Source organism: Aphelocoma coerulescens, chromosome 7 (genome assembly GCF_041296385.1).
Source record: "Aphelocoma coerulescens isolate FSJ_1873_10779 chromosome 7, UR_Acoe_1.0, whole genome shotgun sequence".
NCBI lineage: Eukaryota > Metazoa > Chordata > Aves > Passeriformes > Corvidae > Aphelocoma > Aphelocoma coerulescens.
In genome coordinates, this window is record NC_091021.1 from 24,092,636 (window position 1) to 24,115,509 (window position 22,874).

Genomic DNA, 22,874 nt, shown 5'->3' on the forward strand with positions numbered 1-22,874 from the left:
TTGTTCCTGCCCACCGGCCGCACGGCAGGAGGAGCCGCGAGCCCTGATGGCAGCAATCCCGCTGCGGGATGAACCTCGCCCCGCTCCGCTCCTGCCCCGGACCCGCCGCCGAGCCGTCTCCTGGCAACGGCCTCCCCGCTTCCGCTTCCGGGGCGGGCGGGGAGATGGCGGCGGCCGGTGAGGAAGCGGAGGCGACGGACTGGTAAGAACCCCCGTACCTTCCCCGGTCTCTGCACCCTCCCCCGTGCCCGCACCCCTGCTGTCCCGCACCCCCAGCCCGCCGGGGCCGTCTGACCCCCGCCCGGTCGGTTCCCGCAGGGCGCTGCCGCCGGAAGTGGAGGTGCTGGAGTCCATCTACTTGGAGGAGCTGCGGGTGGCGCGGGGCCTGGGCAGGTACGTCCCGCGTTCCCCATCCCCGGCCCGGCCCCGCGCCGCCCTCCTCACCCCGAACTGCCCCTTCTCCAGGTGGGAGCCCTGGGAGATCAGCATCACCCTGCACCCTGCCACGGCCCAAGACCAGGACTCCCAGTACGTCCGCTTCACCCTGGTGCTCTCCGTGCCCCCTCAGGTAGGCTTCCCGCTCCCCCCGCGCCCCTGCACCTCCCGGCCTCGGGCCACTCCACCTTCCTTGTGCTTTGGGTGTTTCTCTTTTATCTTAGTATCCTGATAAAGCTCCGGAGATCTCCATCAGGAATCCGCGGGGGCTGTCAGATGAGCAAATTCAAAAGTGAGTGCCAGGAGGGCGGGGAGTGGCGATCCTTTCCTCCAGAGATCCGAGAGGCAGAACTGTTGGACAAGCCTTCTATAATTCATGGGACTTCCCGTGTCTGAGATGGATACAGGTCCCTAAATTACTTTGCCCTAAATTTCTCAGGAGCCACTGGTGCCGAATTTGACACAGAGGGGTCCACCTTGTGGTTGTTCCCCTGTGGTCCCCTTGAAATGTAATTTGAATCCCCAGGGCCTTGAAAGCTGCTGGTCCTGCTCTGGCAGAGGTGGGACTGATCCAAGTCCTTGGGCAGTCAATTCTTGCCTTTGTGCTTCGGTCCTTGGCACAGTGGAATGCGTGCAGAGACCTTGGTGCCTGCCAGCAGCACGTGAGGATGCGGCTCCCAACACTCAGGCAGGCTCCCCCTGCTCAGGGGCTGCTGATTCACCAAAGCCTGGGATTCACCAAAACCAAAGGGTGCTGGGTGAGCTCAAGCTGAGGCCATCAGCAAATCTGCTCCTGCAAGTCCTGTCATGACAAAGGCTTCCTGTGCACTGGCTTGTGGGGAGCCAGGACTGCATGTGAATGTGTGTGTGCATGTGTGCCTGTCCTGTGCTTCAAGCAAAGTCTGAAGGCCAGTCCTCTCTTTTTTCTTGTCATCATGGCAAGATGGCAGGTATGTGGGACAGTGAAAAGGTAGCTAAATTTGTATTAAGGATTTCTGCTGCTTTGCTGTAGGATTTCCCAGACCCTCAGAAGTGTTGCTGAAGCCAGACTGGGGACAGAGGTGCTCTATGAACTGATTGAGGTGAGAGTTAGAGGAGGCTGGGGGTGACCAGCCACAGACACTGATCCCTGACTGCCCAAGGGGTGGGACATCCCTGAGCCCATGGGCAGGCCAGTGAGTAAAATGTTTGCTTTAATGCTTTCACAGAAGGGGAAGGAGATCCTCACTGACAATAATATTCCTCAAGGACAGTGTGTGATCTGCCTCTATGGATTCCAGGTAGGCATGTGTCTCCTGACCCCACAGACTGACTGGGAAGTGAGGCAAGAGAACAGAAAGTCTGACACTGGGATATCAGTCTGGGACCAAGATGTGCCCCAGCAGTCCCCTGCCCCCCATTCTGTGGGTGATCTGGCTGCACAGGGCCCTTCCTAGTGCAATACATGCTGCTCTTCCCATCAACCTTTAGATAATCTTCTACAGAAAATGGGCATGGGGCAGCGAGAGATGCTGGAGCATCTCCAAAGAAGCATAGACTCTGAGGTAGTTGATGGTGCATTTCAGCTTGCCTGTGTTGGTTACACCTCACCTGGAGATCAGCACACAGGTGGTCAGGAGGGACTAGAACATATCCATGCAGGTGTTGAGGTCTGTGGGGACAGGGGAGCTGGCCTTATCGGGGTTGCGAGGAAAGCCAGCACCTGCCTAGGAAGGAGAACACATCAGGTGGGAAGATTGCTGGTTACACAGGAACACATGCGGAGAAATCAGTCATAAAATCTTTGCATCTTGACATTAGGACTGTTTCTAACATTTGAAACAAGAAGCAGCATCTCAGTAATTGCTGAGGGAGTGGAGATGCAGCCCAACAGAAGGTGTTAGGTGCCTCTGCCAGCACTAGCCCTAGTTCCCCATGGCCACCACTGATACAGAAGTGAAAACCCAACTCAGCTGGGTGGTTACACAACATTTTGCTTAGAAATCCTTCAAAGACACTCTTTTCTCTTGACAGGAGAAGGAAGCCTTCACAAAGACCCAGTGCTACCACTACTTCCACTCCCACTGTCTGGCCCGCTATGCCCAGCACATGGAGGAGGAGATCCTCATGCAGCAGGAGGAGAGAGAGCAGCACCTTGCACCATCCCCCAAACAGGTACTGGGCCCACTTCTTTGGCCCCCTGCACAGACCCTTGTAACATCTGTATCACGCTCTTTGGGACATGGAGCCTGTGCTGAGAATCAGAGCAGGGACTAGACTACGTTATCTCCAAGGGCCCTTTCCAGGGAGATTGGAACCAAACAAATTGGTTATTAGATCTCTGGGTCAGTGCCTGCTGTGTGAGGGGGCAAGGGAGTTGCATTTTTAGACTTCGGAACCACAGGATTTAAAAAAGAGAGTTCCTTCCCTAGTCCTAGTCCTTGAACTGTGGGGGGTTGCAGCAGGGTAAACACAATCACCTGTGTTTTGGGGTGATAAAACCTGCCTAGCACATGTTGGAACATTTGTCAGCTGCAGAGCAAACAGCACAGCTGAGCATGGAACAAGTCAAAGGTTCCTTCCTACAAACCCTTTCAAAGAGGTGCTGCCTAGATGACACACTCCTTTGGAGCAGAGAGAAATAGATCCTAGGCTGAGGACTGAAGCCATGCATGTTGACTGGGGTGCTTTGTAAAGCAGTCAGCTGCTGGAGCACAAATCCCAGCATGCCTCATGTGGAGACACCTTCCATAGCAGTTGTTGAGAACCCAGGCTGCTTTCATGCTGCTGGAACCCCTCTGGGCTTCCTTACCTTGGCAGAAGAGTGAAGAAGACCACTTCCAGGGTGGGGTTATGGGGCAGCATGTGAGCTGGATCGCAGACAGGGTTTGCTGTCACCTCTTGCCTCCCCACAGGAAGTTGGTGTGCAGTGCCCTGTCTGCCGGGAGACCCTGGTCTACGACCTCTCTGCTCTGAAGGCAGCACCACCCCCACAGCACCCTCTGGTAAGAGATGGGGGCTCACCTGCCCAGCTGTGGCTTCAACTGGGACACTGTAAGGGATGAATGCATGCACTCTCTCTCAGGTCCTCGTAGATGTCCCATCCAAAGGGCAGCTCACAGAGGGCAGGTTCAGTTGTATAGCCCTGAGTTGAGCAGATGTGCTGAGTGAGAGCTGATCCTGCCATGGGGCACATCCCTGCCCTCACTGGGATACAATCAGGTCAGGAGAGTGACCTGATGGTAGCTGCTCTGCATTCTGCCCCACAGCAGTCACTGCAGAAACAGTGGGTCTGCACTGGGATGCTGTGCCTCTGTCCAGGGATTTCTCATGCACCTGTAGGCCTGGTCAATGTGGTAGAAGGAAGCAAGTTGCCTGGCACTGTGCAAAGAAGGGTTTGGGGAGTAGCTCCCAGCCTTGCCACTGCCTATCCATGCTAGGTGTTGAGGGAGCCCTTACCCTGCATTGCTTTCTTCCACTCAGGAGCCGTATAGGCCAGATGCCAAGGTGCTGCAGCACCAGGAAGAACTGCGCCTGATTTTCAAGAGACAGCAAGAGAAAGGGGGAATCATCGACCCCGAGGCAGAGAGGAACCGATACTTCATCAGCCTCCAGGCGGTACGGCACTGGGGGCTGAGAGCTGCTGAGACGGCTCTGGGCTCCAGGACCAAGCACTGGCATCTGCTGTGGGACACCCCTGTCCTTTCCTTCACTGGTGGCTTCTTTCTTTCAGCCTCCAGCTGCTGTGGATCCAGGCCAAGCAGCCGCTGCCTCTGAGCTGTCGGTGAGTGCCCGCGCTGCGGACGTGCCCCAGCCGCCCAGCCAAGCCTCAGCTCCTGAGCCAGCTGGGGCGTCGGAGGCCAGGGCGGAACCCACGCGGCCTGAGAGGCCTGCTTTGCCCAGAGAGCAGCTGAGCAAGAGGGAGAGGCACAGAGGGGAGAAGCCAGGCTCCAGAGGCCAAGGCAGGCAGCTGTGCAGTGGCTCGCAGGAACCAGGCGAGGAAGCCTGTCATCCACTCCATGGCTCCAGGGGGCCCAGGGTCTTCAGCCGGAGACCGGAGCGGAGACCTGCTGGACGGCACAGCCAGGAGTTTTCAAAGCCTCACAGTAGAAGCAGGGCTGCTCCCTTGGCTGACAGAAAGGAGATCTGCCCTGAAGAGCCCTCACCAGCAAGAGAAGCTGTGGACTTGAAAGAGGAGCACCATGACGTGGAGAAATGGAGCACAGAGGAGGGGACTGAGGCCCAGAGCAGGAAAAAGGAGAACCTGATGTTCAACCGCAGTGATCACAAAGCTGCCCCCAACTGGCAGGGCCACCATAGGCCCTGGGATTGTGGAAGGTGGGAGAGGTCCAGAGTTCAGGAGCGTGGTTCCTACCCTAGAGCACCAAGAGGGCGAGGGGTGTTCAGGCCCAGTGGACATCAAGAAGCCCATCCGGAGAAGGAGAGTGGCTCTTAGCAGGAATGATGAGGGGCTGGGCTGGGGGAAAAAAGGGCTGTTTCTGGGGAGAACAATGAATGCTCTGGTGAAGCAGTAGCAAGCAGATACTGTACCCCATGGAGGGGAGGAGGCAGATGGCACATGGGACAGCTTGAGACAGACAGTGTTGCCAGGGTATGTGCAGAGTAAAGCATCCTGGCATGAGCAGCTGGCTGTCGCTAGCATTAGAGAAGTGGAATCTTGACAGATCATATCAGCCTAGGTCTCAGAGGACCCAGAAGACAGAGGTGGTTTTGGGGATCTGCAGCCATCATCCCTATAGGTAATGCCAAGAAATATGTACACCTACAGAGCAGATGGACTGAGCCCAGCATGGTGCCATGGCAGAGCCAAAGTTGTGGCAAGACCTTCCCCAGAAGCCAGTGTCCCAGTGGAGCTGCAGTGGTGCCAAGTGCTGGGACTGTGCCAGGGCAGTATATTGGAGCTCAGCTCCACTCGCTCTGTCCCCCATTCCTTCTCAGAGCACCTTCTAAACTGCTGGGATTGGCCAGGCAAGTCCTCTTCACACAGGGCATCTCCCAGTCCCAGCCAAGAGATCCAAGTTAAGCTTAAGTCAATGCATTGGCAGGTCACAGCTGTCTGGTGGCTAAGGCCTCACCTTGGCTCCTGCTTCTCCAGGAAGCCCATATTTACCTGGAGCTCCTGCCCTGTTTTTCAACTGCTTTTGTGCAGGCTGAAGCTGATGGGGGGAACCTTGGAAGAGAGCACTCTGCTTTGTAACCTGTATTTGTCACAATCCCCCTCCAAGGCCATGCTGTCTCTTGGCACTTCTGACAACCCAGAAGTGAATACCTGTCCCAGTATTTTGGATAGTGCTAACCTGTAATCAAGCTGATACTGCTTAAATGAGGATTTGATGTTTAAACTAACTTGTGCAGTTACATCTACTGCTGCTCCACAGATTTAAATGGTGTCCCAATCCAAAGCCACGATGAGTGATCCCCAAGCCTCTGAGTGGGGCACTGCTATTAAATTAATTTGTTGGGTCTTCTCCAGAGCCTGCTCCCTTTGTTTCCTCTGCCCTCTTGCTCCTCTTTATTGCTTTTTGGAGCGAAGGTGTTGATCCCTGGTATTTCTCAATTCCTTCCCTGTTCCCTACAACCAGGACCGAGGCAGAGACCTTCCCCTGGCACTCCTGGGTGGCAGGAGGGCTCCCTGCTTTGCCTGGCTTAGTGTAAGCTCTCTGCCTCACCTAGACAATACTGATTCCTTCACACTTGTTTGTGCCTTGTCCCCCACCTCTTGTGCCCACACATGGGTTGTTATTGTCTTCCTCCTTCTGCTAAGTGCAAGAATAGCAGTGCCACAAGGGCATTTGCCAGCGCACACATCTGTCTGGATGATCTTTGGCACATGAAAGTTGCACTAACCCCATTATTGACTAAGAACTCCTCATCTGCTGCCCTGCTTGCTCCATATCTGGTCTTGACCTGAAGGGGTTGGTTTAACCTGCTGCCCAAGAACCTTCTGTGCTTAAATTTCCAACACTGGTCTATTTCCAACCCTAATGCTCCAAAATAATTATTTTTTCTCCCTCCTTGGCCTGAACCTAGACTACGTTTCCTGGGCTAGGTGATCTGAGAGCCAGATGTTGTGCCCTCCTGCAGATGAGGGCTGAGCACTTGTGCCCTGAAGAGAACCCTAATTTTTCTTCAGTGCTCCCTCTGTCCTTGTTCAGCTGTTTTCTGGGGGAATGGCCTGCCCACAGTTGGGTGAAAAGGCACAAACTTTACCTGACACTGGTGCTTGTTCTGCTGCCTCCTGCCTTCACTGGTGAAACTGCTGTGCTCCAAGAAAGCCATTTGATTGTATCCTGAAAGAAACATGGAAGATCTCTGCCCCTTACAGCAGCTGAAGCTCCTTGGCTTCCTCTGGTGTGCCAGGATTACTCTCAGCAGGAAAGTTGCTGTGCCACGTTTGGAGCAAGGGAATTCAGCCATGGAAATCAGAGCGAGGACTTGGATAACTTCAATCAATGCCAGATATGTTAGTGGGAAGGGATTTTTCCCTGGGAATAATGCTTTAGGAAGGGCCCTCTCTGACTCACTGCTGTGAGCCTGGAGCAGAGGGCATTTTGCAATAGTATGTACAAATGAACTTGGGATAAATGAAACCTCGAGGTCAGAGGGGAGGAAGAGAGCCTGCACACTGACCTGACCTAGGTCCCCTTGCTTGGTGTCCACCTGTGTCACTTGCCTACCTCACAAGGCTGTTGTGAGGCTTAACTGGCAAAAGCCCTTGGGCCGGGCAGAAAGGCACCGGCAGCATCTGTAGCATTAACACTATTAAAAGCAAGCAGTGAGAGATGTTGTGTGTGATGGCATCAGGCCCCTCTGGCTCCCCCCCAAACACTTCCTGTCCTCCCAGACAGCTGTGGGACATTTGCCAGTCACTCACTGGCCAGTTTTGACCCCCAGCTTTGAGGGAAGAGGCTGGATCTGAGCAGCCAGCCTCTGCTGGATGGCCAAACACAGGGTTTGAGATGCCAACCAGCAGCATTTGCAGAAACATTTTTGCAAGTCTGGGGTTGCATTAAATCAGTTCCTGTTTGCACCAAAATCCATCCAGGTGCCATTGGCTGCGCCCTTGTGTATTGCTGTGTGCTTTTGGTTATGCCTTTGGCCCCACAGGGCAGAGCCAAGAGGAGGGCTAAGCAGTGATCTACAATTTGGGTTTGGCTTGGAACCCACTCCCCCCACTCCCAGCAAGGTGATGCAACTGACCACATTAACATAGGACTGGCTCTGGGGACAACTGATTTTCAGGGTTCTGAAAGAGGGACTGGAAGGGGAGAGCTCTTGGGAAAATATGCTGTAACTGGCCAAAGCCTCTCATCTGCCCTTATATAGCTCCAGGGCCCCACATGTCCTCTGGTGGGAAGAACAGTCATGCCCACCTAGGAACAATATCCAAGCAGATCTGTGGCTTGGCATCGTAACTCAGCAGGACCAGCAGCACCAGCCTGGAGCTCGAGGAACAATGAGTTGTCTCTTAGGAGCTGCTTTTTTTTCAGAAACACTCTGGATTTGCTGTACTGGCCTTGCCAGGCCCTGGTCAGGAGGGCTCTGGACCAGCAGCTGGATAGTGGGGCAACTAACAAGAAAACGGACCAGTGAGACAAAAGCTGTGTTGTGCAATTCACAGAGGATATTCACAAACCAGTGAGACCATTGTCCTTTAAAAAAACCAGACGCTTTTAGCAGTGTAGAACCCCAATGTCCTGCCCAAAGGTAAATGTCCTTCTGGAGCACCTCCAGGCTGACCCACAAGGAGGGGGATTCACATCAGGAGCCTTGGTAGCTTACAGCCATCCCAACATGAGGCACACTGGTGAGCAGAGGTGGTGCAGTAGCACCCCAGTCTAGGGAGCAGCAAGAACCAGATTCCCTCCTTTGCTGCGAGGCTGGCAGCTCTGATGCTCCAAAACCAAGGCATCAGAGGGGTAGAAGTGAGTAGAAACCTGGCCTGTGCAGGTGGGCAGCTTCATGGTATCCCCAAGACAGTCACATCTTTGTCCCAGCCCTCTCAGTGTGACAAGGGAAAGCTGGCCCTCGGTCACAGCAGGCTGGAGCTTATGTTTGAAGTGGCTCCTTCAGGGTCTGTCTTGTAAAGCATGAAGTGGCCTTGCACCTGGGCAGCGCTGATCTGTTTGGAGACAGCCAGCGCCTGCTCCGCGAACCGCTGGGCTGCAGCCAGGGGCTGCTCGGGGTAGAAGCGCTGGAACATGCGGGCGAGCTGCCAGCGGGAGCAATGGCCCACATACTGCTTCAGATCCACACGGCCAGGACGCACCAGGGCTGGGTCCAGCCTGTCAAGAGACAAAGGGGGGGGCCTGGGAAACCCGATCAGAAGCATCTGTGCAGGGTGGGTCCTGCAGGAAGCCCCTGTCCACACTAGCACAACCCATGTCCTATCTGCAAAGTGCTGTGCACTGTGAGATGGTAAAGGGGGAAAGCAGGTTCATCCCTGGGGAGATTGAGGGGGAAATCAACCCAAAAGAAAGGAGAGAGCTGGGGAAGGACTGACTCCAAAGGAGGACAAGAACATCCTGGGAAACAGCTCTGCCCATCTCTGTCCCATGAGCAACCTCTGAACAAACCCCTCAGCCAGCTCGGTCCAGAGTGAGCCAAGCCTGCCACAGCACAGCAGGCAGTGTCCAGGCACCATGAGCCCAGGGTGCATCCCACCAACCCAGTGGGCTGCACATGGGGCCAGCGCTCCACTCACAGCATGGACACAACCCCCAAACTTGCAGATCCCCACAGACAGGAAGGTGATACCACTCCTGAAGGGCACAACCATGTTCTGAACAGCAAGCAGGCATTTGAGGGTCCAGCAAAAGGGATCCTGATTAGCAGTCAAGGGATTTGCATCCCAAGGGAGGATGTGGGAAATCTGAACCCTCAGTCTTCATGCTGGCAGATTCAATAAATAAAGCCCAGCAAAAGGGAGCAAGGTTTTCCTGTGCTACCCACTCCCCTCCCTCCCAGGGGGCAGCTCTGACCTGTCCACATAGTTAGTGGTCATGAAGACAATCCTGGCTTCTGTGGAGGCCACGCCGTCCAGTGCATTGAGGAGACCACTGAAGGTCAGGCGCCCCATGCCTTGGTACACAGCCGGGTCTGGGAACAGAGGTGTCTGAGATAGTAGCCGTTGGCTTGCGGGCCACCTTCCTATCACCTGAGGCTTATGCCAAGCTCCCCACTCACTCCTTGCCTGGAGGCTGACCCTCTGCCTGGCTGGCAGCACATTCACCTCCCCTGCCCGCACGCACCCATGGGAACACAAACAGAGAATGAGAGGGAAAGCCACCTTCTCCCTCATGCTGAAAGTAGCTGGGCAGGAGAATGACCTTTCCCTGAGGATAAACGATCCAAATTTCCTTTTACAGTCTAGCCAAAACTAGACAAGCTCCAGTTTGGGCCCTGAGGCCTGAGAGACTCCTCCATTCCCCCACTCCTGGTCTCTGCTGGTGCGGTTGAGCAGCCCAGAGTCCAAACATTTTCTTGGTACAGCCAGGGAACCTCCCTCCTGGTGCTGACCCAGGAACAGGGGCAGTGCTCACTCTCAGCAGCAAGGTCCCGGCTGACGAAGGCAGCGTCCACATCCTCCAGCAGGATGATGCTCTGCTGCGGTGCTACGCTCAGGAGGTGATTGAGCCGGTCATCAGAGAGGCTGTGGTCGCTGAGGCTCAGCAGGCAGATACTGTACTCCAGTTCCCCGGCCAGGGCTGTGCTGGAAAGGACACAAACCACAAGGGTGAATCACAGTGGGAAAGCCCAGAGTCAAGGAAGAATCAGATTTCTCCACCCAGCAGTAGGGGAGAGGGTAGAGGGGTCCTTTCCCAGCAGGGATCAGATCTGAGGGGCAGGCGGAAGCCCCTGCTCAGCCCGCCCATGCCATGCAGCACTGTGCAAAGCAAGGGCACAAAGGGCTTGTCACACTCACCTGTCACAGCGCCAGCAATGCAAATGCTTACAACAGGCACCACACATAAGGCACAGCTTCCCCCTGTATTCCAAACCCAAACTCATCCACACCCTCTCATCCAAGACTGTTGTGGCCCAGAGCAGGCAGCTGGTGGGTAAACTGCTGTCAGGCAGCTGGCAATACTCACATGAAGCTGCTTTTCCCACAGCCAGGAGGACCATACAGCAGGTAGCCTCTTCGGTAGGGGATCCCTAAGAAGACAGTGTTCTTTTAGGATAACCACCTGGATTGCTCTGTGCTCCCTCCCTCCGAGCTGTGGTACTGTGCTGAGCATGCAAAGAGGATACGCCTGGGGAAGTTAAGCAGCAGGGAAAAATCTCTCCACAGCCAATTCCAGAGAGGACCATGAGCATCCTGCACCACCCCACATGGTACAGAGCACACCACACCAGAGCCTTACCTCTTTCACTGTACCACTTGGGGTTGTTGATAAACTCCTTCACATCCTGAACCAGCCTCTCTGACACTCCTTCCTCCAGCACCACGGAGCTGAGGGGCCGGCGGCGGCGGGGGAAGCCGAACTGACGCCACTCTGCTCCCACGGCCGTGTACATGATCGTCCTCCCCTCCTGCTGCTGCAGCGCCAGCTCCCGGGCTGCAGAGAGAGGCAGAGGGGACAGCTGCCAGGAAGAGGATCTCCCAGGAAGCCCTGGACATCTCCAGGGAGTAGGCTGTTCCCAGCAGGACCCCACACAGTTCCCATACAGACCTTCCTGAAGGATATTGAAGAAGATCTCCCGGTCAGTGCCCAGTGCAGTGAAGGTGACAGACTCCCAGGGAGTCCCTGTGTTCAGGTCAATCATCTGCGTCTCCCGGCTGCGCTCGACGCGAATCCACTTCCTGCGATACCTGGGGCAGGAAGACAGGTGATCCAGCACTGCTTGGCTGCACCTCGCCTGGTTCATGCATCAAGAACACTCATCTCAGGTAAGGAAATCATTTCACTGTCGGGTACAGGCTGCTCTTGCTACTCTTCATCCCCCACCCTAACCCAGACCCAGAGAGGAGGCAGGATCCTCTCTGCTGCCTCTACAGGCCCCCCAAGTTGCCGAAGTGACGCTCAATCCCCAAACTGCTTTCTCCTACCCTCCCTTACCAGATGAAATGATTCCCAAGGCTGGGGACAAAGTCGAACTTGGTGCTGACACGCCCACTTTCATGCTGCAGGTACGACGTCTCAACACTGAGGTGCTGCGTGTGCTTGGCGTGGTGGGAGACCCAATTCAGCAGCCACTGGTAGCTCTTATCCTTGCTGGGCACCTCCAAGGTGATCATATAGTGGCGCCTGAAAGCCACCAGTCCAAACTGGGCCCCCTTACGGGCTGCTGCCAGGACTGTGCCCACCCCAACGAGGCCAAACCCAGCCCCGAAATATGGATTGTCCTTCAGAGCTAAGACAAAGTCAGAAAGGGGCATCGTGGGAGGTTAAGCAACTCCTTTCCACAGCATGGTTTCTGCACTCTGGAAACAAACCTGCGAGGAAAGACTGAATGGTAGCAAGGAACACAACAGATCACCCACAGTTCCCTGGCCTTTATTGTGGCCAGTCCTCAAGGTGAAAGGCTGCCTGCCACATTTGGATTTCCCACATCTGTGCTTATTACCAAGTGTTCAGACAGCTGCTGGCTCCAGGAACCTCCTCCCTCTCTGCAGGCCACTGGGTGAGCCAAGCAGGAGAGGGCCAGGAGGCTGTTGAAGAAGCACAGGAGCATCTGTAGCTTCTTCAGTCAAGACAACAAGCCCAGAGATTTACAGGGTTTTATTCTTTAAACAGCCATAAATCATGAGCACTGCAATTATTTAAGGTTTATCGTTTGAAAAGCTGAAGCACATCCCCAGGCTAAGCCAAGAGCCGGGTCTTTGCTGCTGAGAACGGGCACACGACGGTGGTAGAAGGCGCACCTCCATGTCTGCATTACAGCCGCATGCTCCCGGGGCCTGAAGCTTCTCCATCTCCCTCAGCAGGTCTGTCATGTACTGGGAACGAGGGGGAGCCTTCCCCGCGAGACGCACAGACACGCTCTGCTCCCCAAGGTGCAGAATTCCCCCTCCACTAGCACAAGGCGTGACCTTCCTCCTTCCCAGGCCACAGCGGCCGGTGGGCAGGGTCCCGCAACCTCCCCCTGCAGGAGCCCCACCTTCCCCTGCAAAAGATCCGGATCCACACCGGCCTTCGCCGCAGCAGAGGCCCAGCCCCGGCAGCTCCGCGGAGGAACCCGCACCGCTCCCGCTCTCGCCCCCGCTCCCCCGGCGCCGCTGCCGCCGCTCACCTGCGCCGCGCCGCTTCCGCTCCCGCCCGCGCCGCTTCCGGCCGCACCATAGAGCGGGGCCGGCCAGGCCGGGCAGAGCGGCTGCGCGAGAGGCACAAAGGGCGGCGCTCTCGCCGCCCGACACCACCACCGAGATGTGCCGGGGCAGGGGGACCCGGAGCGGCGGGGACAGCCCGGGCTGAGGGAACCCTGGCGACAGCCCAGGGTAAGGGGCGAGAGACTGGGGGTGCCAGGGACAGATCGGGGTGAGGAGTGAGTGGCCGGGAGGGCCGGGAACTGCCTGGGATGAGGAGCTGGGGGGGCTGAGAACAGCCCGGGGTGAAGGGCGAGGGGCTGGGGGGGGGGACCTGGCCGGGCGGGACTCGTGGAGGCACCTGCTGGCTGGAGTCTGGGCATAGCTCTGAGGGTGGGCTCGGGGCTCGGCCCAGCTGCACCCAGGGAACAAGCCCGCGGTGTTGGGCTCAGGGAGAGGGCACAGGTGTCCTTGCATTCTTGTCTCCCCCGTGACAGAGGGCTTGCCAGCGGCCTGCTTGAGGCACAGCAGGAAGGAGCCAGCACTGAGATACCCTGCCTTGAGACTGGCACCACAGGCTGCTCCCCACAATCCTCTTGGGCCCTGGGATGTCCCTCATTTAAAGTGCTTTCTTCTGTTTCAGACTGAGAGGTCATCCAGCCCAGCACCAAGGCAGTGCCTGGTGGCAATGAGTGCAGCAGTGACTGTATCAGAGGGTGCCAGCAGGGAGATGGAGTCCCTGTGCTCGGAGCTGCTCCTGCCCACACCAGGAGAGGTGGGAGCCGTGGGAAGCCCTGGTGTGGCCAGCACTGGTGTGGCTGGGACACCCCCGCTGGCTGCCAGCCAGGACTTGCTGCTGGCAGAGGCATCGATGCCTGGGGAAGGGGCTCACTCTGAAGGAAGCAATGTGGAAATATTCATCGAGGCAGTGGCTGGCAATGTGACACTGAGCAACGCGGCCAGTGCCACAGGTATGGGATGCAGGGAGCGCAGAATGGGCCCCACTCAGCAGAGGGAGAAAGGTCTGGCCAGGGTCCCTGTCCCAGGTGCCCTCAGGTCTCTGACCTTGCATCATGAGTCTGGTGCTACCACTGGGCACAGACCTGGCACCAGCTGGGTGTGTGGATGGGGAGAGTGGCTGTGGGAGTTGCATGCTGCATGAGGGGGTTGCTCCAGGCTGTTGGTAGGGACCAGACAGAGATCTCCACCTGGGCTGCTGCCCCCCAGCATGCTTCCCACATGGATCTGGTGTGGCTGCATCCTAATAGGAATGGGGCCAGACCAGCCTCTGATTTCTGTATGCCTCCAAGGTGAAAAGGGACAGAACTGGTTATCATGGTCACCTGGGTGGTGGTATTCCCCTCTTATGGGAGATGTAGTTCCCAAACTGTAATTTGTGGCAATAGGGGTTTATTCTCCTTGTCCAGAGCTGGAACTGAACCACCAGTCCCAAGCTCTGGGCCTGGCAAAAGCTCTTTCTAACACTCACCCCTTGCTCTCTGCAGAGGTTCTGGTCAAAGTGGTGGAACTGTACTTCTGCGAGAGGTGTGGCCAGAGCTTCTCAGAGGCCTCCCTGCTGTCCCAGCACCAGTGCCTGCTGCTTCCTCCCTCGGAGCACCTGGAACTCCCAGGGGCACTGTTGGCTTCTGCCAGCGAGGGCCAGACTGACCCTGTGGGCTCAGAGCTGCCCAGAGCCAGCACACAGGAGAGCTCTGCTTCCGAGTGCCTGCTGTGCCCCGTTTGCCGGGAGGCATTTGTGCAGCCTGGCCAACTCAAGGAGCACTTCAAGACCCACCGTGCCCCATTGGGAGCCCTGTCGTGTCCCGAGAGGGGCTGCCACTTCACCACAGAGGACCGCAAGCAACTGCGCAGCCACTTGCGCCACCTGCACGGGGCGTCCCCCGTGTCCTGCGCCTGCCGGGCCTGTCCGCTGCTCTTCCCCAGCCGCCAGGCCATGGAACAGCACCACCGGACACACTTCCCCTTCCATTGTGGCCACTGCGACTTCATCACGGCCAATGCTAAGCTCTTCTGGCAGCACAGGAAGGGTCACACCACAGAGTCCCCCTCTGAGATGCCCGCAACAGGTGACCCCCCAGGTTCAGACCCCCACGGCCTCGACCAGTGCTGCGTCCTGCCATCAGGTATAGCTGGGTGGGGGTTTGGGGCCTGTGGGTGCTGCAGAGGCTGGCTTTGTCTGTGCATGCCAGTTACAACTGGAGGAGTGGGGGATGAAGCTGCAGTGCTGGAGGGTTGAGAACCCTGCATTCCTGCCTCCCTGCAGCACAGTTTGTGCCCTCCATCTCAGCCAGGTGGATTTTCTGTGGGGGTGGCTTCCTCTTGCCTGGAATGTGATGATCTCTTGTCTTTTCCCACTGAAGCAGCATCAGAAGGGCAGGAGGAGGCAGGTAATTGCCACCCTGGGTGGAAAGCCAGCGCAGTAGAAGCCAGGCCAGCAAAGCCTGCAGGTACTGGGGACAAATTCTTGAAGGTGCAGAAAGCATCAGCTGGAGAAGAGGACTCCGACAGCAGTGGGGATGAATCACCAGAGGAGGATGGAGAGAGCCTCTGCGAAGCTGAGGCCAAAGAGGATGGGAAGACAGCTCCCAAGAAAGTTGGAGTGCCACAGGCACAGCACTTCAAAGGTAGAATGTGGGGCCCTACCAAGAGGTGGTCAGGCTTTGTGAACAAGCACCACAACCTCAGGGCTGGCAGGGAAATGTGGCCCAGGCTGATGGGTGACCTCTTATCTCCTGCATGTACCAGTGCACTTGTTCCCTCAACCTCTGCCCAAGCAAATACGTCCCTTCTTTTCCTGTTCACACATGCTGCCAGGTTTAGGCAAAGGTCTGCCTGGCTTTGGGGACCAGGGGCACGTGGGCAGGCCTGATGTAGGCTGCGCTTTGCCAGTGTTGAGCTGGAAATAGCTCACCTGAAGTGTGCTGGTGGCTTGGGGTGGGATCAGTCCCTCTTGAGTAGGTGGTGGCTGTGTGACTGCACATGTATAAACCCTCACCCTGGCACAACTGGATCAGGGACAGAACATCCACCTGTGCTCTCCCATCTTTTCCCTGTTAACTGCTCCCCCTCCTCTGTTCCCCCAGGGGATGTTGCAGAAGGCTCCGAGTACCTCTACAAAACCCACATGTGCCCCGAATGCAAGCGGTGTTTCAAGAAGCGGACGCACCTGGTAGAGCACCTCCACCTGCACTTCCCTGACCCCAGCCTGCAGTGCCCCAACTGCCACAAGTACTTCACCAGCAAAAGCAAGCTGAAAATCCACATGATGCGGGAAACAGGCGAGAAGGCTCATCGCTGCCCACTCTGCCACTACAGCTCAGTGGAGAAGAACGCCCTCAACCGCCACATGGCCAGCATGCACGAGGACATCTCCAACTTCTACTCCGATGTTTACTCCTGCCCCGTCTGTGAGGAGAAGTTTCGACTCAGCCAGGCCCTCAAGGAGCACTTGAAGACTCACAAAGCCGAACCCAAGAGGCTGAGCTGCTTCCACGGGGACTGCGACTACTGCGCAGAGGACCGGAAGGAGTTTGTCCGTCACCTCAAGGATGCTCATGGCATCAAGGCGGTGGAGTGCAAGTACCATGCCTGCTCGCTGCTCTTCGGCACGGCTGAGGCCATGGAGGCTCACCGGAAAACCCACTACGCCTTCCACTGCCAGCAGTGCGACTTCATCTGCTCCAACAAGCACGTTTTCCGCAAGCACAAGAAGCAGGGGCACCCGGGCAGTGAGCAGCTCCAGTGCAGCTTCTGCCCCTACGCCACTTTCAACCCTGTGGAGTTTCACGACCACGTGGGCAAGATGCACGCCAACGAGAAGATCCACAAGTGCACTGAGTGTGCCTTCGCCACCGCGCACAAGCGGGTGCTCATCCGGCACATGCTGTTGCACACTGGTGGGTGTCCCCTGTAGGGGTCCCAAAAGCTGAACTGGGATGGGGAGGGTGTCTTGTCCTGGCCCTGGGTGGGCAGAGAGGGCTGAGTCGGGGCTCCTGGGTCCCGCCACCAGCTTTGCCACCTCAGGATCACTTGGCTGAAGTTGTTGCATGCTCCCTGCTGAGCTGGTTTCTCTGCCATGTTGCTTTATCTGGCTGTCATGCTGAAGGCATTTTGTTTATTGCATGTAGGAGAGAAACCTCACAAGTGTGAGCTCTGCGACTTCACGTGCCGGGATGTGAGCTACCTGTCCAAACACATGCTGACCCACTCCAACGACAAGAACTTCATGTGCACCGAGTGCGGGTACATCACCAAGTGGAAGCATTACCTGAATGTCCACATGCGCAAGCACACTGGAGATCTCCGGTAAGACCCCCTGCTCCACTGGCCTGGCAGCATAGTCAAGGCTCCCCAGATCCTGCTCTAGGGGTCTGCTTCTCCTGGCTGCATTGTGTGCCAGACTTTCTCATGTCTGGCCTGCCCTGTCTGGTGCATAAGAAATTTGGTCTTTGAACTTGCAGCATGGTGCTGTGGAGGCAAAGCTATTTTTGTTGTCTCTATGCCACGAAGGAGGTGTATTACCTCAGAGGTGCAACTCTGAGCTTGGGTTCATGGCTCTGCTGTTGTTTGTGGGTCAAGGCCTGTTCAGGACTGCCAAATTATCACCTCATTTGGGTCTAGCCTTCCTCCAGGGATGCTGGAAGTGCTGTTGGTGTGCCCATGTGAGAATATGTGCGTCTGACATGGTCAATGTATGGATTACTCAGGTAATCTATCTCCAGTCCCCAGGCTGGGGGGGTAAAGAACCAGCAGTGCCAAGGGCTGCAGCAGGGAGGAATGGCCTGTGGTAAGAGCTGTCTGGATGGCAAAGGTGAGATCTGGCAAATCGAACAGTACCCCTTCCCCATTTGTCTGGGGTGGGGAAAGAGAGCTCAGCACGCCTGACTAAGCTCAGCCTGCCCCAGTTCCTTGTGCTGCCTGACCAGTTCTGCTTGTCCCCACAGATACCAGTGTAACCAGTGCTCATACCGGTGTCACCGTGCTGACCAGCTGAGCAGCCACAAGCTGCGGCACCAGGGTAAAAGTCTGATCTGCGAGGTGTGCGGCTTCGCCTGCAAGCGCAAGTATGAGCTGCAGAAGCACATGCAGGCGAAGCACTCGCAGAACTACCAGGTGCCTGTCTTCCAGTGCCAGTACTGCACCTACCAGACCAAGTACAAGCAGGCACTGCTGAACCATGAGAACTGCAAGCACACCAAGCAGAAGGAGTTTCGCTGTGCCCTGTGTTCGTACTGCACTTTCAGTAACACCAGCCTCTTCTTCCACAAGCACAAGATTCATGGCTACGTTCCTGGTGACAAGGACTGGCTGGAAAATTACGCCAGCAAGGAGCTGGAGATCAGCTCATCTGAGGCACTCTTTGGCTATGAGCTCGGTGCAGCCCTGCATGTGGATGCCAGTTCCTCCCTCACTGGCAAGGAGCAGTGGATGAAGGAGAAGCCCTCCCAAGCGGAGTCTCAGGGAGAAGAGGGCTACCAGCAAGTGTTCGTGGTGCCCCTCCTTGAGCAGGATGCTGCTCCACCAGAGAGCAGCAGTGAGGCAGAGAGAGGTGTGGGCGAGGGGGAGCAGAGCTGTCCTATTGCTGGCAATGCCCTGGAAGATGACTGCCTGCAAGGAAATGCTGCCACAGGCTCTGCTGAGCTCACTGTTTCTGAAGATGTGGCAGAGAGCTGCACCTTGCACTTGGAGGCACTGAATGTCTCGTCTGACCCTCTCCTGGAGAACTTGACTGGAGGAGCCTGTGTGACCCAGCCAGAGAGTGTGGAAATGCTGTCCTGCAAGGAGCCTCCCGCAGCCTATGAGATGCTGGGCTCCCAGGATGGCCTTGGCTTGGAGGACAGTGGCAATACACTTGAAGACATCCCAGACTTTGAGGAAGAGGAGGTAAATGTACAGGAAGACAAAGTGGTGAAGGGCAGTGTAGCATCAGGAGACAACCAGGGAAAAGATGCCCTAAAGGAGGACATGGGCCACCTTCAGGGGTCATGCTCAGACCACCATAAGTTGGTGGCAGACACGGAACTGAGAGAGACCAGCCAAGCCAAGCTGCCAGAGGCCTGGCTCAGCATGCTGAAGACACGTGAACAGGGCCACCTGCCTGTCCCAGAGGATGTCACCACCTCTGGTGACAATGCCAGGGGCGGCTCGGAGTCAGTGCTGAAGGCTCTGCGGAAGCAGGACAAGGAGCAGGCAGAGACGCTGGTGCTGGAGGGCAGGGTGCAGATGCTGGTGGTGCAGTCGGAGAGCCAGGTCTTCAAGTGCGAGAAGTGCTCATACATCACACGGAAGGAGAAATCCATGTCCCTGCACTCCAAAGCCAGCTGCCAGAGCCGCCGGGCCCCGCTCGTGTGCCGTGAGTGTGGCGCCAGCTTTAAACAGCAGAGGGGACTCAACACCCACCTCCTGAAGAAGTGCCCAGTTCTCCTGAAGAACAAGATCCTCAAACCAACCAGTCAGGAGACACCTGGACTATGCCAACCTGCTCACCAGCCTGGTGATAATGGTACAGAAACGGCAGAGAGCGAGAAGGGAGGCTCAGAGGAGTCCAGGCATGCTGAGAGCCCTTGGGAAGCTGAACTGCTGCCTGATAAAACACAAGCAGCAGGCAGTCCTTTGGCTGGGGCACAGACATTGGGCTGTCATGCCTCTGAGAAATCCCTGCTGGGTGACAGCACAGAGATGGCAGAAGAGCCTCCCCAGCAAGGGAGTGGTACTGAGCCAGGTGGAGCTGCTGGTGCCTCCCAGCCTGGGAAACCCTCAGAGAAATACCGACTGGAGGGAGGGAAGCTGCACTGCAATGCCTGCTCCTTTGTGTGCTCCCGTGTCACCACCATCACCTCCCATGTGGAGGATGGCTGCCGGAACCTGGAGCAGTTCTGGTGCTCCCTGTGCCCTGAGGCCTTCCGCTCCCGGCGGGCACTCAAGAGCCACTGTGCTGAAAAGCACATCATGCATCCCAAGGAGGACGAACCCCAAAGGACTGAACTCCCTGAGGGGGACCCACCCAGTGTTGAGAAAGACCAGCCCAGCGAGCTCCCACTGGATGCAGCCCCACCAAAAGCCACCCTGCCCAAGAGGAGGCGTTTCTCCTGCCCCACTTGCCCCTTCACCTGCCACCAGGAACGGGCCATGAAGACGCACAAGAAGAGGGGCTGCGTGACCCTGGGCGAGTTTCGCTGCACCTCCTGCCCCTTCACCTCCAAGGTGGCCAAAGCCCTGCGGCTGCACCGCAGGCTGCACCGCAAGCACTACAGCAAGCGGCCACAGCTGCAGTGCCGCCAGTGCGAGTTCACCTGCAAGCAGGCCCGGTGCCTGCGGCAGCACGTCCGCATCAAGCACGAGGGGGTGAAGCCGCACAAGTGCCGCTACTGCGAGTTCAGCACCACGCGGCGCTACCGCCTGGAGGCCCACCAGTCCCTGCACACCGGCGTGGGGCGCATCTCCTGCAGCATCTGCAGCCAGACCTTCGGCACCAACTCCAAGCTGCGCATCCACCGCCTGCGGGTGCATGAGAAGACACCCACCCACTTCTGCCCGCTCTGTGACTACGGCAGCTACCTGCAGAATGACATCACCCGCCACGTTAACAGCTGCCACCATGGTGAGCTCAACTTCGGCTGCTCCCGCTGTGAGGCTCGCTTCAGTTCTGAGACGGCCCTCAAGCAGCACGTCCTGCGGCGGCACGAGGAAAAGGTTTCCTACAGCTGCCCACGCTGCGACTTCGTGTGTCACAGTGAGGCCACGCTCAAGTGCCACGTGCAGAAGCAGCACCCACACCTGGAGTGCAGCACCTGCAAGGAGACCTTTGCCACCCGGGAGGCACTGGAGGAGCACAAGACGCAGCATTTCAGCCACCGCTGTGAGCTGTGCAGCTTTGCAGCCAAGGAGCGGCAGCAGCTGGTGCGGCATTACATGGAGAGCCACGAGCCAGCTGCCCCCCAGGACAAACCCCTGCACTGCCCCTTCTGTGACTTTGCCTGCCGGCACCAGCTTGTGTTTGACCAGCACATGAAGGGCCATGGGGGCACCCGCGTGTACAAGTGCTCGGACTGTGAGTACACCACCAAGAACAGGCAAAAAATCACGTGGCACATCCGTATCCACACTGGCGAGAAGCCCTACAAGTGCCACCTCTGTAAATATGCCTGCGCCGACCCCTCACGTCTCAAGGTAAGAGCTCTGCTTGGGAATATATCCTACTGCATCTACGTGGCTTGAGGGGCATCCAGCCACAGGGCTTTGGGGAAGAAGTTCCCAAGGGGAGGTTTTATCCTCTGTGTTCAGTGGCTTATACTGAACAGAAATAGGAGACAAGCAGATAAAAGTCATGTCAGAACAATACATTTCTTCTCTGCTGTTGCAGTTTAAGGGCGAGGGAGACTTTTAACAAAGCAAGAAGGTGGGCAGCAGTCTGTGTTCACTTTTCTTACTGACATCTTTGACTTTCTCTGGGTGCAGCCTTGCACCATTCAAAGTCAAGTTTGGCTGCTTGCTGGCTTCAGCATGCTCTGTGGTGCCAGTTAGTGCAGGGAAACCTCCAGCTTTCTTGCAAGCAGAGCATGACCCTGCCCTCGTTTTTGTAGGTGATTAGCATCCTGATGTGTGGTAGAGGGCTTTTCCTGGAAAAGGAAATGTGTGGGTGATGGAGGCATAGGGTAATGGAGGGAAAAATAGTCTGGTTTTGCTAAAAGAAGTATTGACTTTTTTAATGGCCAGGTTGAGCTGGAGCTCCCTGGGGCCACCTGGGTGAGGCTGTGCAATGTGCTCAGCTCTGTTGGGCTGGGTTTTTAACCTGACTGCCTTACATACCAAACTGGGGAACAAAGCCTGTGCCACCCACAGGCTGGGACAGAGCAGCTCAACAGTACAGGCATCTCATCCTGACCCTGCTGTGGATCCCCCTTGCCCATAGCCTGCCAAGCAAGCACATAGCCCTCCTTGTCCCATGCAGCTGGAGATGTCAGAGCTGTCTTTGAGCCTCTCATTGCCACCCCAGAGCCCTGCACATCCCCAGGGCAGGGGACATGGTCTCATCCTGACCCTATCCTCCTGCCCAGTATCACATGCGGATCCACAAGGAGGAGCGGAAATACCTCTGCCCTGACTGTGGCTACAAATGCAAGTGGGTGAACCAGCTCAAGTACCACATGACAAAGCACACAGGTGAGTGCTGCCCATTGAGGACAGGCTGTCGAGCACCAGGGAGGGTGTTGGGGCTGCTCCATGCTTCTCTTTCTGCCAGTGGCCCAGCTGGTGATGGAGGAGGACATTTAGGGGGCAGCACATCATCCTGTGCTAATGGGGTGGGGGCAGTGCTCTCAGGTGGGAGGGAAGTTTGGGTGGCACAGACCCTAGGCACTGTTTGGAGCCTTGGAAACGGGGATCTTGGTGTGCCGGCTAACAAAATGGGATGTGGGGGGGAAGTCCCTGGGGACTGATGCTCTGTTATAGGGATGGTGAGACCCGTGGACTGGGGAGCACTGTGCCCCCATCCCGGTGCCATCCCCTTCCCTGTTGCCACAGGCCTGAAGCCGTACTGCTGCGATGAGTGTGAGTACTGCACCAACCGTGCGGATGCCCTGCGGGTGCACAAGGAGACGCGGCACCAGGAGGCCCGTTCCTTCATCTGTGAGCAGTGTGGCAAAGCCTTCAAGACCCGCTTTCTCCTCAAGACTCACCTGAAGAAGCACAGCGAGGAGAAGCCCTATGTGTGCAACGCCTGCGGGCGGGCTTTCCGCTGGGCAGCTGGCCTGCGCCACCACTACCTGACGCACACCAACGAGCACCCCTTCTTCTGCCGCTACTGCCCCTACAAGGCCAAGCAGAAGTTCCAGGTCATCAAACACATCCAGCGGCATCACCCTGAGCATGGGGCTGTCGACCCTAGCCAGGGGGTGGGAAAGGACCCCAGCACGCACACTGTCCACCTTCACACCGTGCAGAGGGAGAGCCAGGCCAAGGGGCCCCCCAGGATGGAGCAAGAAGGAGGGTGCCCTGTGGAGAAGGATGGCACTCCACAGTGAGGCTGAATCCCAACTGCTTTAAGGCGCTGGTGGCACAGGCCTGCTGCAGAGATGTATGTGTGTGTACAGGCATATATGTATATGGGTTGTAAAATACACAACTGTATAAAAGGAATCCCTCAGTTCCTTTTAATAGCATTTCTTTG

General features: G+C 56.8%; 3 protein-coding genes across 6 annotated transcripts; 2 read left to right on the plus strand and 1 right to left on the minus strand.

The window, feature by feature from the left end:
• Window positions 1–142: 142 nt before the first annotated feature.
• On the plus strand, window positions 143–7,216 carry RNF25 (ring finger protein 25). The gene is made up of 10 exons (XM_069020910.1): window positions 143–202; window positions 319–393; window positions 466–568; window positions 660–727; window positions 1,448–1,517; window positions 1,644–1,715; window positions 2,449–2,589; window positions 3,330–3,419; window positions 3,898–4,032; window positions 4,148–7,216. The coding sequence occupies exons 1-10, from the start codon at window positions 165–167 to the stop codon at window positions 4,868–4,870; spliced, it is 1,515 nt and encodes a 504-aa protein (XP_068877011.1). The 5' UTR covers window positions 143–164; the 3' UTR covers window positions 4,871–7,216.
• An 86-nt stretch (window positions 7,217–7,302) lies between these two features.
• Window positions 7,303–12,747, minus strand: BCS1L (BCS1 homolog, ubiquinol-cytochrome c reductase complex chaperone). 3 transcript variants are annotated; one of them, XM_069020915.1, is made up of 8 exons: window positions 12,673–12,747; window positions 11,499–11,875; window positions 11,112–11,251; window positions 10,803–10,997; window positions 10,530–10,593; window positions 9,978–10,147; window positions 9,417–9,534; window positions 7,303–8,720 (listed from the first exon to the last, which is right to left on the minus strand). In XM_069020915.1, exons 2-8 carry the CDS (start codon window positions 11,816–11,818, stop codon window positions 8,468–8,470), a joined length of 1,260 nt encoding a protein of 419 aa, XP_068877016.1. In that variant the 5' UTR covers window positions 11,819–11,875; window positions 12,673–12,747; the 3' UTR covers window positions 7,303–8,467. The 3 variants fall into 3 exon arrangements, with proteins under 3 accessions (XP_068877016.1, XP_068877017.1, XP_068877015.1); XM_069020916.1 differs by lacking the exon at window positions 12,673–12,747 and adding an exon at window positions 12,541–12,655; XM_069020914.1 differs by lacking the exon at window positions 12,673–12,747 and adding an exon at window positions 12,305–12,655.
• Window positions 12,748–12,801: 54 nt separating this feature from the next.
• ZNF142 (zinc finger protein 142) lies at window positions 12,802–22,843 on the plus strand. Of its 2 annotated transcripts, none has more exons than XM_069020904.1 (9): window positions 12,802–12,877; window positions 13,329–13,656; window positions 14,191–14,829; window positions 15,067–15,330; window positions 15,790–16,602; window positions 16,834–17,011; window positions 17,650–20,875; window positions 21,763–21,868; window positions 22,229–22,843. In XM_069020904.1, the coding sequence occupies exons 2-9, from the start codon at window positions 13,374–13,376 to the stop codon at window positions 22,726–22,728; spliced, it is 6,009 nt and encodes a 2,002-aa protein (XP_068877005.1). In that variant the 5' UTR covers window positions 12,802–12,877; window positions 13,329–13,373; the 3' UTR covers window positions 22,729–22,843. The 2 variants fall into 2 exon arrangements, with proteins under 2 accessions (XP_068877005.1, XP_068877006.1); XM_069020905.1 differs by having other exon boundaries at window positions 15,070–15,330.
• The last annotated feature ends 31 nt before the right edge of the window (window positions 22,844–22,874 follow it).

Bases quoted from the DNA above. Each gene is read 5' to 3' on its own strand.
- ZNF142 (XM_069020904.1), top strand. From the start codon at position 13,374: ATGAGTGCAGCAGTGACTGTATCAGAGGGTGCCAGCAGGGAGATGGAG. The intron at 15,331-15,789 runs GTAGAATGTGGG...CTGTTCCCCCAG, and splicing joins ACAGGCACAGCACTTCAAAG to GGGATGTTGCAGAAGGCTCC. The intron at 17,012-17,649 runs GTAAGACCCCCT...TTGTCCCCACAG, and splicing joins AAGCACACTGGAGATCTCCG to ATACCAGTGTAACCAGTGCT.
- BCS1L (XM_069020915.1), bottom strand. From the start codon at position 11,818: ATGCCCCTTTCTGACTTTGTCTTAGCTCTGAAGGACAATCCATATTTC. The intron at 10,998-11,111 runs GTCTGTATGGGA...CTCTCTCTGCAG, and splicing joins CTTCAATATCCTTCAGGAAG to CCCGGGAGCTGGCGCTGCAG. The intron at 8,721-9,416 runs GTCAGAGCTGCC...GTCTCTTGACAG, and splicing joins ACCACTAACTATGTGGACAG to GCTGGACCCAGCCCTGGTGC.
- RNF25 (XM_069020910.1), top strand. From the start codon at position 165: ATGGCGGCGGCCGGTGAGGAAGCGGAGGCGACGGACTG. The intron at 394-465 runs GTACGTCCCGCG...CCCCTTCTCCAG, and splicing joins GTGGCGCGGGGCCTGGGCAG to GTGGGAGCCCTGGGAGATCA. The intron at 3,420-3,897 runs GTAAGAGATGGG...TCTTCCACTCAG, and splicing joins CACCCCCACAGCACCCTCTG to GAGCCGTATAGGCCAGATGC.